General features: G+C 42.1%; 1 protein-coding gene across 1 annotated transcript; it reads left to right on the top strand.

The window, feature by feature from the left end:
* Positions 1 to 1,174: 1,174 nt before the first annotated feature.
* Positions 1,175 to 23,043, top strand: ARL6IP5 (ARF like GTPase 6 interacting protein 5). The gene is made up of 3 exons (XM_072785449.1): positions 1,175 to 1,760; positions 18,575 to 18,792; positions 21,408 to 23,043. Exons 1-3 carry the CDS (start codon positions 1,585 to 1,587, stop codon positions 21,578 to 21,580), a joined length of 567 nt encoding a protein of 188 aa, XP_072641550.1. The 5' UTR covers positions 1,175 to 1,584; the 3' UTR covers positions 21,581 to 23,043.
* Positions 23,044 to 24,339: the final 1,296 nt, after the last annotated feature.

Genomic DNA, 24,339 nt, shown 5'->3' with positions numbered 1-24,339 from the left:
GCCAGCTTCCTCTAAACAAATAAGTAAAAATACACAGACCAAATGTTTACTGGATATCAATTGCCTATGATCAATGAGGAATCATATTATTACTAACAGATATCTGACAGCTTATAGTCACGCAGTCCTGAGTAATTGCAAGGTTCTTGGTCACAGCTCCTAATGCTCACTGATGTCTCCAACAGGTGTGGGGTCCTACTGGTGCTGGTTTGCTGGTCATGACCAAGATCATTTTCTCAGCTTGCCCACAGTGCTGCTTCTTGAAATTCTTAAGCCCCAGGGAATTCTTCCACACCCTCTAACTTCCTGTAACTGAGCTCTAGGGTCTGGCACATCTCTACCTAGCACTCCTCTTACTGTAATATATTTAAGTTAGTGTTTCCACTGCATTGCAAAATCCTTGAAGGCAGGGAAAGGCTGCACTCTTCTGTTGTTTTGTTTTGTTTTGTTTTATCCCCCACAGGGCTTTCATATAGCCTTGATGGAACTCAAAATATCTGTTGGGATCATACTGAAATTTTCAGCCTCTTTGTTCCTTATCAAGTCTACTCAGATACAACCACAACAGTAAAATTGCAACAACATAGAGAGAAGTCAGTGGGTGCTCATTATAAAGCACAGAAAACAAATTAGGTTAAAGCACAATTATTAATACCATACAGACGAATCATGGCCTGTACTATTATTAATAACTGTAGCAATAATATCTAACTGTAAGCAATCGCTCTACACTATTGGTCACTGCAGATCATTCTTGGCTTTCTAATGTGAACAACATTGCAGCTCAAGGCTGATGTAGACTAGAGTTCCCATTGCATCAGAATAGCACAGTAGTTCAATAATTTTGTCCCGAGAAGACAGAGATGCAGAACAAAAAAGAAGTGAACGAACAAGTCAGCCTTTCCATTCTCCACGTCCTTTCTTTCCCATTTTGCCAATCTGATTTCACTCAAAGTGACTCATGGTGCAACAGAAAACATGAAAATTGCCTTCAGATGTGCAGAGGTTAGTAACTACTTAGTTTTCAAAACCAGCTCATCTTCCAGTAACACTATAGTTGCCTTCCATTCCATTTCACTTAGCTCGGCATCTGAACAGCTGCAAAAAAAAAAAAAAAAAAAAAAAGGCCTTTAAGTCCGGAGCACATTAGGTTGGACACTCAAAAGGGGGGTATTTTAAAGGAGGCTGTGTGTATTCCGACTGCCAGGGAAGGCATTGCCATCTCGCTTCACACTAGGGATTTCCGCTGGTCTCTTTCTGTCTTTTCATCTCAATTTTGCACTTTGCCCCTTGCTCTGTCGCGAGGCCACACTTTTCCTGTAACCAACCTCTTAGAGCCAATCAAGAAGTCAAGGAGAGGAAAAAGAAAAAAAAAAGAGAGAGAGAGAGAGAGAAAGAAGAAGAAAAAGAAAAAAACGCCCGCCCGCTCCCAATTTCCTTCGCTCAGCTGCTCACCAACCGCAGAGCCGACGGAGCCCGAGCCGCTGTCACTTCTAACCCAGCTCAGCTGATCGGTTGCCGCCGCCGCCGCCGCCGGATTCCAGAGGGGGTCAGAAGCAGAAGCCGAGCGCAGAGACGAGAGACATGGACGTGAATTTCGCCCCGCTCCGCGCCTGGGAAGATTTCTTCCCCGGCTCTGACCGCTTTGCCCGGCCGGACTTCAGGGACATTTCCAAATGGAACAACCGCGTCGTGAGCAACCTGCTCTATTATCAGACCAACTACCTGGTGGTAGCTGCCATGATGATTTCCGTTGTGGGGTAAGTGGGGTACCCCCCCTCCCGGGGCACCCATCGGGGGCGAGGCCGTGGGGCTCGGGGCGGACGGCACCCCGGCCTCTGCAAGCGCTCCCCAGCGGCCTCCGCCCTGGCAAGTGCAAGCGGTCAGGCCGGTGGAAACTTGTCGGGGCGAGGCCGTAGCAATCGGGGCGCAGGGTGGGGGGTGCAGGGTGGGGGCTGCGGGGTGGGGGGCGGGGGTCCGGGGCGGGGGGAGGTCTCTGCTACCTCCCCGTGCCTCGGGCGGAGTCGTGTGGGGACTCCCAGGGGTGAGGCGATTTTGCCAGCTTCGGACAAGCAATGCAAAATATTTTTTTTTTAATTAATTTATTTTTAATTAATTAAAAATTTTTTAAATTGTGCCCTGATGGTTGTAGATATTTGCAGCGCCCCAGTCTTTTAAAAATAAGAGCGGGATCCCCGGGTGGCTCAGCGGTGTAGCACCTGCCTTGGGCCCAGGGCGTGCGACCCTGGAGACCCGGGATCGAGTCCCACGTCGGGCTCCCTGCATGGAGCCTGCTTCTCCCTCTGCCTAAATCTCTGCCCCTCTCTCTCTCTCTCTCTCTCTGTGTCTATCGTGAATATATAAATAAAAAATGCTAAAAATAAATAAAAATAAATAAAAAATAAAAATAAGAGAGAAGTGGTGTAACCCTATCCCCCGGCTGGCTGGCGGGAACAGGCACCGCCCTGGGAGACTTGGGTGACCTGGGTGTGGATTCGAAATCTGCATTCTTGGGGGTATTAGTGTTAAAAGGGCACCTAAGAAGGCTGGTGCCTACTGCAGCGTATGAGGAAGAGGAGCTCAGGGAGCAAGGGGGTGGGTGCTTCCTGGAGGCGCACCTCCTGCCCTGACTCTGAGGATGACTCGCGCCTTCTCTTGCTTTTCTCCTCCAGGAGTTGTCAGGCGTGGCCGCTTTTGTCCCCTTCACTTCCTAGCCCGTGGTCTCAGCCTGTTATTAAAGGCCTTCTCAATACCAGATCTTAAAATCAAAAGGGTTCTGTGTCATATAAGATTCTACCCGCTTCTGGTGCACACGACACCTGCTTTACTAGAAACCACCTCTTCTTGTAGTGTACCCTTTAAGAAATGCTTCTCCCGCTTTTACAGGTTGGCAATATTCTAGATCTTGCTGATTCTGTGCATCTTTGAAGAAAAAGCCAACCTCACACTTTATAAGGGAACTCGCTTGCCATTACCGAGGGAAAGTACACGCTGGCCTGGGGCAAAGAGATATCCAAACTTGGAGGGTGTGGGAAAGGCCAAAAAGGGTGGTTTCTTTCTTTCTTCTTTCTTCTTCTTTTTTTAATGTCTGAATAATCAGACTTTTTTTTTTTTTTTAAGATTTTATTTATTTATTTATGAGACACCCACAGAGACAGACAGAGACACAGGCAGAGGAAGAAGCAGGCTCCACGTAAGACCTGATCCCGGGTCTCCAGGATCACGCCCTGGGCCAAAGGCAGGCACTAAACCGCTGAGCCACCCCGGCTGGCTGCCGGGTGGTTTCTTAGGTTGGTTTGCCGATCTTTGGCTTACTTACTATTGAGTCACTTCTCTGGGCCAGACACAAAACACACCAAGATCAGTCAGACCGGAATTCTAGCCCAACGGCATGTGGCAATTGTTGAGAAGCTATAGGACCAAGAACACAGCACAGAAGGGAGAGTTCACAATTTCTAGATGTTGTTCAGAGTAGTTGCTGCCCTGCAGAAGAGAACGCTCATTTGTGGGCTGCAGTAGACAGTTGCACCGATCCTCATCCTGTGTTGCTTAAGGAATCACAAACGCTGAGAATGACTTGGTGTGTGGAGGGCACAGGCTCTGAGCTGACTGAATTGGCGTGGCAGCCAAGTTAAAATTAGTTGGGGTAGGACAGGCCTGAGGTCTGAGGCAGCGGCCTCCTGAGAACTTTCCTCTAACCTTATGCTTGACGCTCCTTTCCCAGGACACTAAGAATTATCTTTAAAACATAATAGTTTATGGGATTGCATCTCTTAGTTTGCTTTCTTTTTCTTTTCTCCCTCTTGGTAAAGAAGCAAGTCAGACTTTTATCTGGTGATCTAGATATGAGGCTTTTTTTTTTTAAGTAATCCTCAAAATTTAGATGTCGGACAAGGTGTGACACAGACCAGTCAAATGTTTGGAAAAAACAATTGCTTTTCAAAGAGATGTACTGCCCAGACCAGACGCATAGGCTTGGGCAGTCTTGCTGCTTTGATGGAATCCATTTTTCACTGTGAAGGTCAGGGTCCAGCCCCCTAACTAAATATAGCTCCCTCATTATGGGGCCTTAAACTCCTAACTCAGGCAGTTTAGGAGTGTTGTCCCTTCCCTGTCTCCTTTTCAAATTAGAAATGTTGATAGGGAGTGAAATTTTTGAAGGTAAAAGTAAAAAATAGCCATCTTTGTTTTTTATTATTCTTATTTTTTTATTATTCTTGTTTTTAAAAAACTTATAAAAGATACAGGCCAGAAGTAAATTGTTTTGAAACTTATATGTGTGTAAAATATGAGATTTCCTTCATACCCCAGGAAAAATTTGGTGTATGACCTTTGACTGTTTTCTCTGCATCCACAAACACATAGTAATTTTTCTACAAACGACTTTTTTCTTTCTTTATAATCTAGTAATAATAAAAGCAAACAGTTATTGAGTATTGAATGCTCTGTGTACCAGGTATTTGCTAAGTAATTTACCTGCATTATCTCATGTGACCCCGTGAGATGAGATGATATTATTATTACTGTTATTATTCCTGAGGCTCAGAGTATAAAGGACTTGCTCAAAGTCACAGGCCCAGTTATGTGTTCTGAACTAATGTGCCCTCTTTTTTTTTTTTTTTTTTTTAAGATTTTTTAATTTATTTGAGAGAGAAAAAGAACACAAGTTGGTGGGGAAGGGGAGAAGGAGACAGAGAAGCAGGCTCCCTTCCCTTCTGAACAGGGAGCCCAACACCAGGGCTCCCTCCCAGGACCCTGGGATCACCACCTGAAGCCGAAGGTAGATGCTTAACTGACTGAGCCACCCAGGAGCCCCAATGTGCTATCTTCTTATGAGTCATGAAGTTTAGAATTATAGTCTCTGAAAGCTGGAAGAAACTAAATATCTTCAGGGTCAGAGAGCTTAGTTGACTCTGGAACATTTCTCATTCTAAAGAGAACTCTCCTCTAGGTGATGTCAGTCTAGGTGGGTCAGAGGCATGTTAGAGGCTGTTTATCTGGATCTTCCACAGCATCTGATAGTTTCCCATATCTTGGTAGAGAGTGTGTGAAAACATGGCATGGGGGTTTACTGCAGAACGGATCATGTTCAAAGTGTGTTCTTCAGTGGTTCCATCCCTTAGTAGTGAGGAGGGTACTCCAGGGCATTGTTGGAGGACTCTAGCTTCAACTGGGAATTCTCCTATGTTGAAAACTGGCTTGGGTCAGGATGGAGAGAGCCTGCCCTTCTAGATCACAGGAAGGAAGAGAGAAAACCAAGTAGATATCATCTAGCTCCAAAAACAACAGAAAGGGCTGCCTTTACCAAGATGCAAATTAAGCGGGATTAAGGTAGAGAGAAATCTGTATGTGAGCTCCTGATGGGCAGGGTTTTGTAATCCATGGTCAGAAAATTGGTCTTCATCCTAAAAGCATGGATTACTAGGCATGTGACTTCCACTCAGTAGGTCTACTCTGCCTCTTAGATTAATTCTGAGTAAGTCTCTTGGCTAACAGCCCTTGTTAAAGATAATAGTCATATCTTCTGGCTCTTCAAATAGTATAAAGTAGTGGTTCAGAGTTCAGTAAATTTTAAATCCCAACTGCCAGTCATTAGCTGTGTGACCTTGGACTTCAGCTACACCTGTGCCTCAGCCTCCTCATCTATAAATGAGACTAAATATAGTGCCTGCCTCATATGGTTTCTGTGAGGATTACCCAAATTACTATAGGCAAAGTTCTTAGAATAGTGTCTAGCTCCTAGTTTTGGCTCCACTTATGTTACTTATTATTATTACTTTTATCATTGTTGGTGCGAGAAACATAGACAGCATTTTTAATCCCAATACCTCCATCCTCCCAAGCTCCAGTTGCCAACATACTTACTCTTGCTTCTCCTTCAAGACTCAGCTTTGGTACCATCTCTTTGAGGAAACATTTTCCCTTTGTCCCTCATTCCCTTGTGTTAATTGGGCCACACACCTGTGCCTGTATCTTTCCTGGTAGTTACCTCACAGGCTTTTAAATTGTCTGTTTACTTGTCTCCACTCTGGGCTATATAAATTCCTTGAGGCTAGAGGCTGTGGGTTTTGTTTGTGATTGCTTTTTCTTTTTCTTTTTTTTTTTTTTTTTTTTTTAATGGGGACATGACCCTTTTTTTTTTTTTTAATTTTTATTTATTTATGATAGTCACAGAGAGAGAGAGAGAGGCAGAGACACAGGCAGAGGGAGAAGCAGGCTCCAAGCACCAGGAGCCCGATGTGGGATTCGATCCCGGGTCTCCAGGATCACGCCCTGAGCCAAAGGCAGGCGCCAAACCGCTGCGCCACCCAGGGATCCCTCTTTTTCTTTTTCTTGTTGTGGTTATCATTACTTTTATTCACTGTATCCCTGAGGCCTACTATATAGCAGATGCTTAGTTGGTGAATGCAGAGTAAATAATTGAACAGAAGGCCTCAACATAATCACAGGGGCAACTTTTAACCTACCTAACAGAACAAATTATTTTGAAGCACATAGCAGCACACTAGTACACAGCAATAGCATGCTCCTAAAGTGATTCTAACTGGGTCATTGCTGATAGCCCTTGCTACACATTGATTCGGATTATTACAGCATAAAATTTCAGTATAGAAAAGGTTATGATTTAAACTCCTTGCTAATTCATATTGTCCTTGTAGAATTTTGATGAAATCCTCTCTTGCCAGCTTCCTCAATGTCAGCACTATGGACAATCAGACTCATATAATTCTTTGTGGTACAGGGCTGTCCTTTGTATTGTAGGATATTTAGCAACATCCCCACTCTCTACCCTCTGAATGCCAGTAGTACCCAGGCCATGCAAAAAATGCCTTCAGACATTGCCATATGTCCCTGAGGGATCAAAATAACCCCTGGTTGAGAACCATAGCTTAGTTTCCAAGAAAATCATGATAATTTAGTGATCACCTTTACTAAATTCACGTTGGTTTATAGCAAGTTACAAGAACAGAGTTCTTGGCAGTTACTTAGCAAAAACAGTTTGATTTTTAGCTCCTGGCTTCTGACTTTTCAAACTTAAGAATGGAGCAGATTTGAAGCTTACAGCGTTTTGATTACTACCCTTGATTTATTTTATTTATTTTTTTTTAAATTTTATTTATTTATGATAGTCACAGAGAGAGAGAGAGAGAGAGGCAGAGACACAGGCAGAGGGAGAAGCAGGCTCCATGCACCGGGAGCCCGATGTGGGATTCGATCCTGGGTCTCCAGGATCGCGCCCTAGGCCAAAGGCAGGCGCCAAACCGCTGCGCCACCTAGGGATCCACTACCCTTGATTTATTAAATGTATTATGCTATCATTCTTTTATTAGTCGCCTGGAAGCCTCTACTGATTCCACAAACTCATTTTCTGTTGTGTGATAGCATTCTGGCAGTTGCTTTTATTCGTTTTTGCTCAAAAGTTCACTCACTCTGGAGTTCCACTATCATAAAATCGGAGTTATGTCACTTAATGTAAAGTGCCTTAAGGCCCAAGGAGTAATAATATTTAAACAGCAGCTGCTGTTATTATGTTAAATCCTAGGTTACAGGTATATTTGGAATTCTGACAGCTGTGCATTCTCTTAAAAGTATTAGATGATGGATATATTTTAATGCTTTTGTCATAATTCCAACTTGTATTTCTTATAAACACTCGTGTTTCACTTAAAGACTTCAGTTCCTTCTTGAGATTCAGGCATCACTTCAGAAGAGATTGAGTGAATTAAAAGGGATAGCACAAATAACAAGTTGGGAAGTGTATGTTTTGCTGAAAGTGTTTTGCATATTTTAAATCAAGAAAAATGTCTACAATTGAAGAATAGATGACTTACCTCCTCCATCCTTGACACAGTACATCTTGGCACTAGATATTCTTTTTTTTTTTTTCTTTAAGTAATCTGTACCCTCAGCATGGGGCTTGAACTCACAACCCCAAGATCAAGAGTCACACTCTCCACTGACTGAGCCAGCCAAGCACCTCTAGGGTATTCTTTTTATATCATGCACAGCAATAGAAGTTCCTGCCTCTATTTTCAAAGTGAGAAGCAGAGGCAACACCTAATAGCACTTGGAGTTTAAGTGCTCAGCATGTGATACATTCTGGTTGTAGACAGGAATTTCTGTGCTTAATAGAATGCCAAAAGATTTGAGCTGGAGAAATCTAAAGTGTGGGCCATGGAGCAGCAGCATCTTTCACCCTGAGAGCTTGTTGGAAATGCAGAATTCCAGGCCCCCATCCAGACCTACTGAATCAGAGTCCGCTTTCTGACAAGACTCCCAGATGATTCATAGGCACATTAAAATTTAAGAAACGCTAGTCTGGTCTGGTTCAAAAGAAACACTGAGAAAATTTAAATAAATGTATTCATATGCCCAGGTGTCAGCTTCAGCAATTCTAAATATATACTTCTTGGATGAGTCCAGGATCTTAACTTCCCAAGTGATTCTGATATATACTCCCAAGTTGAAATTGAGAAGCACTGATCCCATCAAACTCTCAGTTTCACAATTGTCAAAACCTAATAAGGACCAAAAACTGCTAATAAATAGTAGCCTCTTTTATTAATGTGCACTAAAATACCTTTTCTGTTAAGTCATATTGCAAATATTTTGAAGCTCCTAATTAACCAAATTCAGCTCAATTGCCGAGTCTCACACATTTGTATTATTTGCCTTTCTTGTTCTCACAAATTCCTCCCTGCCATCAGGATTCTCGTTTTCTGGCATGGCATCAAAAAGCACCAGCCACATGCAGAATTTGCAAACATATAAATGTGTCCAGTGCATCTCTCACTAAAAGGCTCATTTATTTTCATATGTGTATGGTCCAGCCTCCCCTTTAAGCCAGCATACTATAGCTGCTGAATGAGCCCATGTATTCTTAAAGTGTCTCTCCACCATGTGGCCTGTGGAGGCGTTACCAGAGGATGGAAACTCCAGCTGCCACTTTATGCTTCTAGTTGCTTGAAATGACAAGGGGTTTTGGAAGGCTGGTACTTCTGTTTGAAAAGAGCATTACTTTAGCCTTTTCAAAATGAGTGTGGTCCCATAATATGTCTGAGGCCTGTGGCTGCCAGTGTCTAATATTGAAAAATAGTCAATAAAAACAAAAATTGTTTTTACCTTTTAATGCTGCAAAGATGAAAAACCCAAGTTTCTAGTTGGAAGAAAAGGATAAGAGAGGAAGAAAAGGATAAGAGAGCCCTGGGATGCTCTGGATCGGAATGTATTGAAACATTTGCAGATGAAATTAATTGCAGTTCTTTTATGCCAAAACCTAGTGGAAAGGTTTTTAAGATCAACCAGCTTCCACACCACTGCTACAATATTACTCTTCTTTTTCTTGCTTCATTCACTCCACAAAGATTATGAAGCATTTACCAAATTCTCAGGTACCATGCTAGGAGATAGAGTAGAGAATAAGACACTGTGATACTTGGGATCCCTGGGTGGCGCAGCGGTTTAGCACCTGCCTTTGGCACAGGGCGCGATCCTGGAGACCCGGGATCGAATCCCACATTGGGCTCCCAGTGCATGGAGCCTGCTTCTCCTTCTGCCTATGTCTCTGCCTTTCTCTCTGTGTGACTATCATAAAAAAAAAAAAAAAAAAAAGACACTGTGATTCCTACATTCATCATGTTTAGCATCTAGAGGGGCAGCAAGATGAAACTATAGACATAATAACTTTTATACCAAGTGTACAGAGATAGGCATCTACATAAACACATTCTTTACAAACTGACTTACCTTCTTTTCCCTGTACATTATGATTCCAAATTTTAAAACTCAGGTGTTGAAAATGGGAGAGGCATTGAGTATGTGGACAGGGGAAAGGATAAATCCTCATTTCCTTCCCATTCTCCCCTGCAGCTCAGACATCTTTGACTCAGCTGAAGCAGTATTTACTGAGTACCTGCTGTGTGCCAGACACTGTGTAGGCACTGAGGGTACAAACAGGAATACAACCTCACCCTGCCTTCCCAGTCCTCCCAGAATTAATCCCTTCCTGTCCTCCTATACCTCTATCTGCACTTGAGGCAGGGCATGTGCAATCCTGGCATATATCTTTCCCTGATGGGTCATGTGCTTCTTCTGAGGTAAGAACTTTAAGAAGGTGTTGACAGCTCAATAAAAATGTAATCTCAAAATTCTTCATCTAATAAGGGTTGCCTTCCATTAAATCCTTGGACATCATTTATGCAACCTTATTCTTGACTTCTCCCCACATATTTAAAATATTTCCTGCCACCATCAGCCTGGGGATGGTAATTTCTGTCTCCTTTTCCTACATTAGGATTTATAATGATTCTGGATAAGTGTGCAGGTGAGCATATTTTGGATTCCTGGGCCCTTTCTTAGAAGGCAAAGCTCTCAATCTACTTAGTAGGGGTTGAGAGCTCTGCATAAGAAATCCAATTCTAAAAAGATGAACTTGACCTTAATACCAAATTGTGAAGCACTATTGGAAATTTCTTATTCTTTTCCTTCTGGACAATTGAATTCTATCCTTTATCACTCAGCTTCAGAATACATACCCAAAGGGCTTGGCTTCTTGTTTCAGAGAACACTTTCATGCCTGTAATCTGAGACAGAAGCTGCAGCCTGCCTCTCATTCTGCCAGGATTTACCAGAGACAGGAAGGATTTCCCAGCCTGCCCTTCCATTGAGCCAGTCAGTAATGAAGACTCCACTCAGAAGGCAGAAAGTCCAGCTCAAATAGAAAACCGAGGCTTTGGTTCCTGCTTCTATTAATCTGCTTCAGTATGCCATCACTGTGGCTTCTCCCTGTCTCAGAAACAGAAGGAATGCAGGAATTGGGTGTTCGTGGGAGGTAAATAGGCAGGAGCCTCCTTGTAAAAAGGAAGATTATGTATCACCAGGCTCATTTGCATCTGCCCATCCCCAGCCTTCTCAGTGCTGTAAGAACTTGCCATGTGAAAACAATGGAATTTACTCTACTGGAAGGATTCAGAAAGAACAGTTTGTAAAGAAAGATCTTTCCACCTCAGTTTCAAAACATTATTTGTGAGAGTAACCATCAGTTCCTAATTGTTGAAAGCAATGATAAGTGTACACGAGGGTTCATTATACTATTCTCTCTAGCATCGTATTCGAAATTTGCTTTATATAAAGTTTAAAAAGGAATAATTGCAAACCAGTCAGATCCTTGTACACTGTTACTTGAAGCTCCGTCGCTGTGGGAAGTCTAAGATATATGGCTTCTAAACCAGGCCCGACTCACTGTTTATTAAGAATAAAATAAGTAGGCAGCCCAGGTGGCTCAGTGGTTTAGCGCCGCCTTCAGCCCAGGGCCTGATACTGGAGACCCAGGATCGAGTCCCTGTCAGGCTCTCTGCATGGAGCCTGCTTCTCCCTCTGCCTGTGTCTCTGCTTCTCTCTCTCTCTCTCTCTCTGTGTCTCTCATGAATAAATGAATAAAATCTTAAAAAAAAAAAGAATAAAATAAGCAATTTGCTTAATAAACACAAAAGAAAACTGGAGGTTCATAAGGTATGTCTTATTGTGAATATTTTAAACATGCCAACTGCTGCCAAGACAGTGGATCATTTGAGTGTTTAGTTTCATGGTGCCAAGTTCACAGGATGCAGCAGATATACAGTACCAACAAGAATGCAATAAATACTGGGTCTCCTTCACTCAAATGGTTAAGAACATCTCAATGTTAGGTTAGTATGCCCTTTTCATGACAAAAGAGGCAGGCTCCCATCCCACCTCAACTGCTCCAAAGTCTCCTTTACCTGGTGATTATTAGGCCAAGGTTACCTTAATCGTGTTGACTCAAAGTTGCTTTGTACATTTACATTTATACTTTCCAGTCAGAAATATTACCTGCCAGGATGGAAGCCATGTTGGGAAACCAGTATAACCATGGAAGGCTGCTGGGGCTATCTGAGGAATCAATGAGCAAGAGGGGCCTAAATAGACAGGTCTGCAGGATTATGAGTCTCCTTCTGTGCTACCCTCCTCCCCCTCCTGATCCTCAGCACACACTAGCAGCAAGACTTACAGAGATCCTCCTGCCAGCAAGTTAAAGGGCCTTTTCATTCCATCTGACAATGTCACCGTCATTATACCTCACATCTGCATGGATATTCATATGATATTTCCTACTTTTCTTTTTCCTCTGTTCGTTTCATCGTAACTCTGTGAAGGTACGAATTCAGGGACTATTTCTCCAGTAATATTTAGTGTACAATGAGAATAATAGTGATTTGTCCAAAATAAATCTCCTGTCCCTCCTTTCGTGGCCATGGAAAGTTGCTGAGCTTCCTTTAAATAACATGAAAATGTGCTAGATCCTTACCTACCTTTTTTCTTTCTTTCAGCATACACGTATTGAATATCTACTGTGTGCCAGGCTCTGCACTAGGTGCTGTGGAGAAAATGTTACAGTCCCTGCCCTCATAGAACTCAGTCACCAGTGGGAAACAGACGTGCATCCAATCCTCATTCCAGTAAATGTATAAGCACCACTGTGATGAGGCTAGGAAGGAGAGGCATATGGTGCTATGACGTCGTCAGAGAGACAGGGATGAGCTGATTAGGCTGTGTTTTGAAGGAAGTAGGAGTGAATCAGGCAGAGAATGGCTTGTGCACAGGCCTGTGGAGGCCAGAGACAGGGTGAGGTCTAGAGGTAAATCAAAACCCCAGGGGCTGGAGCAGGTGTATGAGAAGACCGCAGGCAGGGCTGCTGCTAGCCCTCAGGCTCCCTCAGACTGATTGCTGAAAGCACCCCTTACTGCTAGCAGATGCAGCCTAAGCCAAATTGTTTGGTGAGTCAAAAGTGGCCTGGATTGTAGCCTCCCCATTTACTACCCTAGCCAGGCTTCCTTGTGCCAGGTACAAATTGCACAACTGGATGCAGTGGCCCTGGCTATACCGACAGGGAGGGGCCAGACCCTGTGGGGCCTTGGAACATGTGTAACAAATTGTGTTTTTATTCTAAGACCAAGGAGAAGCAAGAAAATGAATGGGTGGATTCATATTTGCAATGACCCCTCTGGCTGTTTAAGGACCACAGAAAAACATCACCAATTTAGAGAAATCCACTGTGAGTAAATTGTTCCCCCCACCCCCCCTGCTTTTTTGGTGAGTCAGGCTTCCTCAGGAACCAAACTACAAAAATAGCTTTTTGGGTTAGAAAGTTGGGACTCGGGGCAGAGCGGCTTCTACTGCTCTAGAAGTATTTTGCTCCCTTTCTGGTTCTTGATGCCTTTGCAGTGAGCCCAGAGTTACCAACTGTGCACCCGTCTTGATCTGACCATCTCTGTTTTGGTAAACTTAGCACCGACTCTAAAGTTGGGTTTGGGACATATTTACTAACCAGTCTGTTCCCTAGCTTGCTTATATGTAGAGTGAGATGTGTTTTTAAAGATCTATCTTAGCCCTAAAATTCCATTTTCAGCCGAGTTTGTTTGTTTGTTCACTCTTCAAGAACTTGTGCTGAAACTGTAGCTCTAGCTAGCTGAATCATGTTGGCGCATTCAGGACATGTGTCCACACCTGCTGATGGCCACCTTCCTTCAGAGAGAAACGGGAATGCTGAGGGATTTCCCAGAATGCCCCTTCGCTGCTGATCCCAACTGGAAGGATACTGAGAATGGGTGGGTGTGGGGGAGGGGGAGGCAGATTCCTGAAGCTGCTTAACAACACACAAGGGGTTACATTATGAATTGCTGTCACGGTTGCATCAGCTGGTACCCTTTTCTCTCCCCTAGACCCCCTTTGAATATGTCTCCTCACTTCTCCAGGCTGTCAGTTTATTCATCTGTGTAATGGGACTGAATCTTTGAATGCTCTGCTACAGGATTCTGTGATGGGATTGTAAACCTTTTTCCAACCATCAATATTTCCAGTAGAATTTTTAACCATTGCAGTGATTTATTTATTTACTCAGTTACTTTCTTATGGAATAGGATGTATATGTATGTAGGTATATATTTTTATCTCACAAGAGAAAAACATTGAATGCTTTTGGCTTGTTAAACTAGGTCCTGTTTCCATCAAGGATGGAAAGCCACATTTTTTCCCTCTGTCCTCTCTCCCCTCTCTGTCCTCCTCCCTTCCCTTTATCTTCCTGCCTCCCTTCCTTATACACTTCCTCATGGGGGGGGGTGCGGGGGGAGTATACCAGTAAATGAAACTCTACCCCCCAGAGCCCAGTGGCAATCGTCTCCTTGGAAGCTGGGGCCACATATTTGTGGGAGTTTTTACCTAAGGTTTCCTGGGCTCTCTTGAGACTGGAGTGACAAGAGAGCCCAGCTGTTGACTTTTAAAAAGCTTCCCTCCCTCTCAGATGAGAACTGCCTCCCAAGTCCCTGCACTCCCTGGAAAATGAAACTCTAGAGGGTGGTGTATGTGTTTTATTTTCCTCCAAGTGCAAGTAGGTGCCAAGGCATTGGAGTGGTACAGATTTTACTCTTTTGTTAGAATGGAATGGCACTTAAGAAGAATAAAGGAAGAAAGACCGTTTCTGCTCCGAGTAACTTTGCTCATTTTTTCCAGCTTGGAAACTTGGTTACTTTCTAATTATAGATTGTGGCTGGGTGTGTTGTAAGCTAAAACCAGTTCTATAGGGCCCTGTGCTCTGTTCATTTTGCTCTTGACCATGAGCAACAGGAACAGGTGAAAAGCAAATTTGGAATTGCTTGAGTCAGGCCTGGATTTTTTGTTGTTCTTTGTCCTGGGCTTTATTTAGACATTCAACATAGATGCCTACTTTGCTTGTCCCAAGGAAAATAGACAAAGCTTGGCATACTTTTATTATATGCTTCACCTCATAAATTATTTTAATAGGTATTCTACAAAGAACTGAGTAGGGTACCTTTGCTACTTTGCTTCCAACCAGCCGTCTTTTATTTGCAGCTTTATGCAAAGCAGTTTTGTTAACCTTGAACCCTCCACTCTAGTTTTTTGAGTTAATGTTGATCTTTGCTTTTCTTGACAGCTCAAAAATATTTGGGTTAAACTAATAAACAAATGGGAATAAACTACCCATGATGCTACTACTACCCAACATAAACACTCTAGTCTTTCAGTATAATTTCTTTCGGGATTTTCTGGGTGCTAGGAATGAGATTTATTAATCAGTGACAGTTTCTGGGCCTCTCCACCCAGTTTCCTTACCACCTGCTAAAAAAGATTTTGTTTTTGCCCTATCCAGTTCTTCCATTCTCCAGGCCTATAATTGTCTTTCCCAGATCTGGGCAGAAGGACGGCATAACCCAGATCAAATTTTATTTATTTATTTATTTATTTATTTATAGAATTTATTCCTTGAGACACACAGAGAGAGATGCAGGCAGAGGGAGAAGCAGACTCCACTCAGGGAACCCGATGTGGGACTCGATCCTGGGTCTCCAGGATCACGCCCTGGACTGAAGGCATTGCTAAACTGCTGAGCTACCGGGGCTGCCCCAGATCAAATTTTAAAACAGAAAAAGTACAGAGTGACTCTGGACCCAGATGATAAAGAACTGATGAAGGACACACAGAATAGTTCAACTGCTGGATGCTGGGAAAGCTTGGGGGAGTGGGGTGGTGCACCTGGCCACAAGAGGATCTGGAGAATCAGTAGGGAACCAAGGTTTGTGTGGAAGAAAGAACAGCTTCGCTGTGGCATATGAATTGCAATCGCGTTAATGTTATTGGAGAGATGACGGAAATAAAGGTGGGCTGTTGTAGCTGGCCTGTGCCAAGCCTGGGTCGTAGACTAGGAACCAGTTACTTTTATATTTTCTTTTCTTAGATGTTCATTTTATTTCTGATTACAAAATAACATACTAATTGTAAAAATCTTGACTTCTAAGCTACGTAACATATATAAATCTAACAGAGAGAATGTATTATGATTTCTTTTACCCACTCAGTAGATTACTAATGTCTTCCCATATTATTATTTTAAAATTGCTGCACCACCTCTAGTAAATTGGTGGCCATATACGTTATTTCTAAAATATTTTAATCATAAATACCACTCGTGAATATTGTTACAACCCAATCTTTGCATTTTGTATTTATTTCCTTAGATTTTATTCTGAGGAAGAGATTTATTGCCTAGAAGGGGATGAATATTTGCAAGAGTTTTGAATGAAATAAGCAACTTACTATTATAGGGCTTAACTTTAAGTTACGTAGTACTAAGCACTGCACTGCTTTTGCCACTGTTTAATTCCATGCATTTTAATAGAAATGTTTAATTTTTCCAAAGTAGTTTCACATTGATTATGTCCCTGATTTGCCCATTAAGGTATGCAATACTTCTTAGTCTTATTTGAAACTATTTCAGATAGCTTTTGTGTTTCAGAAGGCAGAATCAGAGCTACAATGTAAAAGGATTATTTAAAAAAGAATCTTAGTTATCCCAAATATGAATTCTACTCTAAGTCTGAATCCTTCATCTGTTCTATTTCAGAAAAAGTAAGTTCTTGGCATCACCTCCCATTCCCGTCCCCACCCCCCTTTCTAAATCGGTCACATTGATATTCAGAGCGTGATAAAAACACACTGACCCTCATTGTCCTTCCTGAGTAAATACTCATTAAGCCTGTTGTGAGGGTTAAAAAGTTAGTAACTCATGTACAAATGTCATATTAAGGGTTCTGTGTGCATAGTTGGTTGGGGTGGCAGTGGGGGCTACCACACCCAGTTATTCTCACTAATGAAACACTGGGTCTAACTTTCCTCTTTAGTATCTACAGTAGTGTAAACTTTGGCTCATGTAACAATGAAGTCATAGGCTCTGTGCTTGGAGATCTCAGTTGATAACCCATCTCCTAATGACACTCTCGGCCCTTTTAAAGAATTAGAATGGATTTTCTGTGCCTGGAGTCATAAACTCAAATACCTCCATGGGCCAGACGGGTGATGTAAGAGAACAATGCAGGGCAGCTATTAGAGAAGCAGTGATGAATGGTGGCTCACTGAGGGCCTCTGTGTCAGAAATGCAGTAGATGGTGGTAGGGATGGGGGCTAATTGGAGAATATTTGTTCTATCTGAAAGAGAAGGTGCTCCAGCCAGTTGTTGACATGTGGTAAAGTGGGTCTACTCTTAGATTTTTCTCATTTACAGGAAAAGCTAGAAATCCCAAGTTGTGTGGATTTTTTTAAAAACACGTCAGGGGGATCCCTGGGTGGCGCAGTGGTTTGGCGCCTGCCTTTGGCCCAGGGCGCGATCCTGGAGACCCAGGATCGAGTCCCACGTCGGGCTCCCGGTGCATGGAGCCTGCTTCTCCCTCTGCCTATGTCTCTGCCTCTCTCTCTCTCTCTGTGACTATCATAAATAAATAAATAAAAATTAAAAAAAAAATTAAAAAAAAAAAACACGTCAGGGTTCAAATAAAAGTTTTTTTTAAACAGTGTGCGATCCAAACACAAATGTGATAGTAGACTGGACCTGACCCTTGGAGGCCATCATGTACATCTGTCATGGCAGCTCCTATGAGAATTTAAATAAACCTGAAGAGCTTGGAAAATACGTGAGCACTGTCCTGGGTGTGTACTAGAGCCCAGGATGTAATGAAACAATCCCTCCAAAAGAGGTGGTCTCTCTTAAATTTTAAAAGCCTCTTAGCTCTTTGCTGCATTTACGGTGAGAATGAAGACCATTCTCAGCAGTCGGACTATTGATTTCCAGCAAATGTCAGCATCACTCTGCAGGGACACACAGGTATTGTGAAAGGCCCCACAAGATCCTGTGGGGAGACTTCAGTCACATTAGCATGGAACTCACTCTCCTTGGAAGGAGAAAGCAGCAGCTCGGGGCTAACAAACTGGGGGAAAGAGACGGAGACAGGCCACTGCTCATACTATCTGGAGTCATGTACAGAACGTGACCAAGGGCATTACACTGGGCTTCCATGACAAGCCGAGTTCTGCATATGCTCTCTTCCCCAGCAACGTTGTTATCCAGGAGAATGGCGCTCTTGTTGAAATCCAAAATTTCGTGGGTGAAAAATACATTCGCAGGGTTCAGAGGAGGCCAGGCCTTGCTTATTTGGCATCTCAAGCCCAGGAGAATAAGTTAATTCTTGAAGGAAACGACATTGAACATGTATCAAATTCAGCTGCTCTGGTTCAGCAACCACAGCAGTTGAAAACAAAGATATAAAAAAAAAGTGGTGGATGGTACCTGTGTTTCTGGAAAAGGAACCATTCAGCTAGGTGACAAACAAGATCGAAGCTACAGAAACAGCAAGATGCTCATTTGTGGTATGTTTTAAAATGCAATAAAAGCCACGTATGGATTGGGGGGGGGGATGTCTTTGAAAATTGTGGGTCTCTAATAAGATGGACCGGTTTGGGGATGTCAGACTTCCCAACTGTCAGTCTTGGCTCCACCATTTTCTCACCTCCATGCCTCAGTTTCTTCATTTGAGAAATGAATAAAGAGTATCTACTTCATCACGTTATAAGGATTAAATGAGACAATTTAGGTAAAATGCTGAGTAAGTACTCAACTTACTGATTAATGATTTGACTCCTCACCTTCCTCATCTTCACCTCCTGCTGCTACCACTTCTGACCTAGTCTCCCTCTTTTCTTCATATTCCAGGTTCCTGAGCCCCTTCAACATGATCCTTGGAGGCATTGTTGTGGTGCTCGTGTTCACGGGGTTTGTGTGGGCAGCCCACAACAAAGACATTCTCCGGCGGATGAAGAAGCAGTATCCCACAACATTTGTCATGGTGGTCATGTTGGCTAGCTACTTCCTCATATCCATGTTTGGGGGAGTCATGGTCTTTGTGTTTGGCATCACTTTTCCTTTGTTGCGTAAGTGAACCTCAGTCTTCTTTTCTTATGCCATAAAAAACCCCAATCCCTCCACCCACCAAATAGGAACGATTGTTCATTGAAAATTACCTAACCTGTTCTTTATGTGTGTCAGCATGTCTGCAAAATTATCAGAATTTTCTGCGACAGCAGATCAAGGTGTGATGGCTCACTAATTCCACAGATAAATATTGAGTGCCTGCTCTGTGACCGACACTCTTCTGGGGACAGAACAATGCACAAAGAAATACACATCCCAAGTCCCATGGCAAGAAATTTGTACAGCCTATGTCAGTCTCCAGATTTGTCTAATATTCTAGTCTCTCAGTCTTAAAGTGCTATTCATACTGTCGTGACACAAGAATGAATGTGTTTCATTTAGAAGTAAACTATTTACTCTCTGCTTACTCAGTAGATCATGTTTAGTATCAAAGTTCCCTAAGAATAATTGGCCCACAGTGTAGCTACCAAGTATTCAGATTTTGGTGGAAAGAACTAGGTAGCTTCTAAATTGTACATGCATCAGTTATTGTGCAAACACTTGAAACCTGAGATAGAGAATAGATAGAATTCCAATCTCATCAGCAGAAATCCAATTAAAGTTCTACTCTATTAAGTGATGGGAAGATCCTTTTTAACTTTTTTTAAAAGATTTTATTTATTTATTTATTCATGACAGGAAGAGAGAGAGAGAGAGAGAGAGAGAGAGGCAGAGGGAGAAGCAGGCTCCATGCAGGAAGCCTGACGTGGTGGTCTCCAGGATCACGCCCTGGGCTGAAGGTGGTGCTAAACTGCTGGGCTACTGGGGCTGCCCCTTTGTAGCTTTTAATAGCAATTCATATGCACATTTATTTCATTAAATAAAATCAGTTGTTTGTTTGGGGTTATGTTAGATTATGCCCAGAATATTTATGGATGAATCCCACACCTTATTGAGCAAAATATTTTTGTTTTTAATTATTTATTTATTTATTTATTTATAGATTTTATTTATTCACGAGAGACACAGAAAAAGAGGCAGAGACACAGGCAGAGGGAGGAGAAGCAGGCTCCATGCAAGGAGCCCGATGAGGGACTCGATCCCAGGAATCCGGGATCACGCCCTGAGCCAAAGGCAGACGCTCAAAGCTGAGCCACCCAGGCATCCCAAATATTTATTTATTTATTTAAATAATCTCTATATCCAATGTGGAGCTTGAATTAATGACCGCAAGATCAAGAGTCGCTGCCCTTCTGGCTGAGCCAGCCAGGCATCCTTAATTGGACAAAATACTTGATTCAGCAAATTCAGACTTTTTGAAATATTCCTTAAGTTTTCCTATGTGCTAGAGGCTTAGTATTTCAAAGATCCTGCTTTGACACACAGCTTGTTAACTTCAATACCTTTTCACATGAGGGCCTGAGACAGGCCAGTCTAATGAAATATATCATAGGTAGAGAGTCAAGTACCCAGATTTCTATTTCTACACCTGCTGAAAACCAGCCATGTGATTTGGACCAGATATCCTGTATGGGCTGCAGTTCACTCATCTATAAAATAAGGAAAATAGGATTAGTAACTCCTAGACCTTGATGATTATCAGAATCATACATGACACTTAAAAAATATATATATATGGATTGCCCAGCCCTAATAACCCTTAGAGATCTTGATTCTGTGAGTTGACAGTGGGGCTGCCAAAACCTGTATTTTTAGAAAGTGCCTCAAATGTTCCCAATGGCCGTCTGGGTTGGGAGCCTCCAGATACAATGCACATCAGTGTTTCTCAAAATGATCATCTAAGATCACATAAATGAGAATCATCTAGAGTGAATATTGGCTTTTTACATTGTAGAGCCCTACCACAGTTTTACTGGTCTGAATTTTGGATGATGGAGACCTGAAATTCTTTTTAACAACCCCTCTAGGTGACTTATATGTATGTGCATAGGAGTTTGAAAATCACTGATGTAGATCTCCTGCTGTGCCTGTTTAAAATACAAATCCCCAGGCCCATCTCTTTATGGTTTTGGTTCAGGAGGTCCAGGAGAGGGACCAGGGAATGTTTCTTAATAAGCAAACGTAATTCTAAATGATGAAGCAAATTTGGGGAACCTTAGAGTACCTGAGAGCTATAAAACCTTCAGTTTTTATCTATACACCTATATCCAGCACTTTGGAGGCATGTCCTAGGTGGACTTCACCCGTGTGCTTCCTGCTGAGAAGCAAATGCAGATAATCCATGAAATGATTGTGAGTTCCTTTCTGGAAAACGCTGTGAGTCGTTTTTTATGTAAATTGGAATCCTGTTGATTCACTTTGGATTCCAAGGCATTTAAGTAGCAGCCAAAAGGTAACAACATCAACCTGAGAGAGAGAGAATGTGGTTGCCAGATTAAGGTCCTTCCTGCTATATAGGTTTTCCTTCACACACAAAGAAAACATAATATATGACTTAACGAAGAGCTTTGGATCAAGTCCAAGGATCCATTTGAGAACTTGGATCAATTAGAGAACCAGATTAGTCTATAGCTAACTGAGGCGAGGTTTCCCCAAAGTGTGAAGACAGGAGCGTTTAGGTTGCTGTGGAAAAGAACTGTTACTTTCACACTAACCACGTTTCACTTCCCCACAGTGATGTTCATCCACGCGTCGTTGAGACTTCGGAATCTCAAGAACAAACTGGAGAATAAAATGGAGGGGATAGGTTTGAAGAGGACACCGATGGGCATTGTCCTAGATGCCCTAGAACAGCAGGAAGAAACTGTCAGCAAATTCGCTGACTATATCAGCAAAGTGAAGGAATAAATACAGCTGACCTGCTGAGAGGACTGCAGCAGACATCAGGTTGCAGTCTGCCCTTATCCAGACCTACTTCCCATATGTGTTCTTGAAATAGGAGGTGCCTGTACCATCCACCTATCTATGGCAGCATGCATGTGTAGGTCCAACTGTTAACATCTCCGATGTTCCAGAGAGAAGCCCTCAGAAACTGCAAGAAACTACCCTCCTCTTATGCCTGAAGTTTCAAGTGTGTTTATGCAAACTGATAAGAAGTGGATCACACTTATTTCTTTAGAGAAATAAATGAGAAAGAATTTTGCATTGTACAGCAACAGTACTGTTAACTTGTAGGAAAAAACTAATTGTAAAGTATCAAGGCAATATGAGTAAATGAAAAAAAAAACCTGTTAAAGTAGATGTCATGCATTAGCCTGTTTTAATCCCCCCAAGCCCCCAGCATCCTCCAAAAATATTTCCTGGGACCCTAATATGTGCGGTCTAAACTATTTCAGTTTTTATTATTATTCTTTCAAAATCGAAGACGATCTGTCTCACTTTGCTGCCTGTTGGACATGCAGTGGAAACTGGATAAACCGGTTTTTATTTTGTTTACAAGTATAAAGATAGCTGTTGAGAAGAATATTTTGTCAAATTTTGGTAAAATTTTGAAATGCTAGTAATGCCTTTTCACTAGCAGGTATTTGTTGCAACCTAAATATCATCCTTTACGGAGGTTATAGCTACATGCCCTATATTATTCTTGACGGTCTTGTTTAAAAAAAAGCAACAACAAAAAAATAAAATATGAGTTCTGTTTATATTGCTTATTTTTTTTTGTTATGACAGAAAGGTGTCCAAGATAATTATGTTTCCTATATTGTTTTTCACTGTTTAGTTTTTAACTGGAACATTTAGAAAGAAGAAAATCAATGTACATTGTATTGATTCCTTAGGGGCACAAAAAGAACAATAATGGCTGATTGTTTGAAACCTGAATGGCACCTGCAGATGACCAAGCAAAAAGACTTATGAAAATGCGAGTCATCAATGGCTTCTGCACTTCATAAAACTTTTAGATAGCAGTTGTTACAACCGTATGTTTTTATAGATAGGCATTAGAATCAAGATAGCATGAGTTTATATATCCTGTTACTTTCTTCCTTTTATTTCTCATGTATTTAGAAATAGATCATACAAAAATGTTTTGCTTGCCAATTGAGTGATTTCATAGCTGAACAGAAAACATTTGGGTTTCCCTAACACTGAATTATGAAGACAACTGGAGCAGTACTTACTGAAGAGACTGTGTGTGTCCTAAAAGAAGCAGCAACAGCATATGCTGCTCCTGGTTTTTCTTGCATTTTCATTTTTCAGCCAACCTGCAGCCTCCATCTCTAGCACAGTGATATAGCCATGACTTGATAGACATGGTCTAGAGTTTGTACCCTTACCCAAATATGGAGAATAAAATTTATCGAAGATTTTTATTTGTGAGGCTTTGTTTAATGCACATCTGTTGCTAAATATCTGGGATACTTGGTGACAGCTCTGTAAACGATAAGGACGTGAGGACATGCTAAACGGCAAAAGCCACTCAGCTTGTGTTTCAAATACTGTAGTCTCTGCCTCCCACCATCCCCCATCAGTGCTTTTGCTTTCCATGGTTTCGGTTACCTGCAGTCAGCCTTGGTCCAGAAGCAGATGATCCTTCTGACACATCGTCAGGAGATCAACAGTAGACAAATACTATGTCACAATGCCTACGTCATTCCCCTCACTTCATCTCTATAGGAGGCATTTTCTCATCTCACATCATCACAGAAGAAGGGGGAGTACATGCAATAAGATAATTTTGAGAGACCACATTCACATAACTTTTATCACAACTTTTATCATATTATTATTGTTCTAACTTGTTAGTTTTTGTTGTTAATCTCTGTGCCAGATTTATAAATTAATCTTTGTTGTAGGCATGTACAGGAAAAAAACTATGTATGGGGGTTCAGTACTATGTGGTTTCAGGCATCCACTGGGGTCCTTGAACATATGCCAACTGGATGGGGGGAGGACTACAATACGGTTTAATAAAACTCTAATACTTTATTAATTTCCAGCCAGAATAAAATTGAATTCCAATGGGTCCCTTTTTTAAACCTGACATAATTGAGCCCCTTCTATTTTTCTTTTCTTTTTTTTTTTTTTAAGGTTTTATTTATTCATGAGAGACACACAGAGAGAGGTAGAGACATAGGCAGAGGGAGAAGCAGGCTCCCTGTGGGCAGCCTGATGTGGGACTCCATCCCAGGACCCCGGGATCATGCCCTGAGCAGAAGGCAGATGCTCAACCGCTGAGCCACCCAGGCGCCGCCCCCCTTCTATTTTCCTACATGAATTCTGTAGACTGAGTGCAATCTATTTGGAAAAAGTGACAACTTAAATTAAAAAATATACTCATAATTACTAATGGTTGGTGGTCAATTCTGGGAGGATAATAATATAAAAATGTAGCATGTAAGTGTTGTAAATTACTCCATTTTAAAACAAATTAGGGATCCCTGGGTGGCTCAGCAGTTTGGCGCCTGCCTTTGGCCCAGGGCGTGATCCTGGAGTCCCAGGATGGGTCCCGCATCGGGCTCCCAGCATGGAGCCTGCTTCTCTCTCTGCCTTTCTCTCTCTCTCTGTATCTCTCATGAATAAATAAATAAAATCTTTAAAAAATAAAAAAGAAAACAATTTAAGGGGTGCCTGGTTGGCTCGGTCAGTAGAATATGTGACTCTTGATC

This window comes from Canis lupus, chromosome 19 (genome assembly GCF_048164855.1).
Source record: "Canis lupus baileyi chromosome 19, mCanLup2.hap1, whole genome shotgun sequence".
NCBI classification, from domain to species: Eukaryota; Metazoa; Chordata; class Mammalia; order Carnivora; family Canidae; genus Canis; species Canis lupus.
This window is presented reverse-complemented; position numbering and strand designations above follow the sequence as displayed.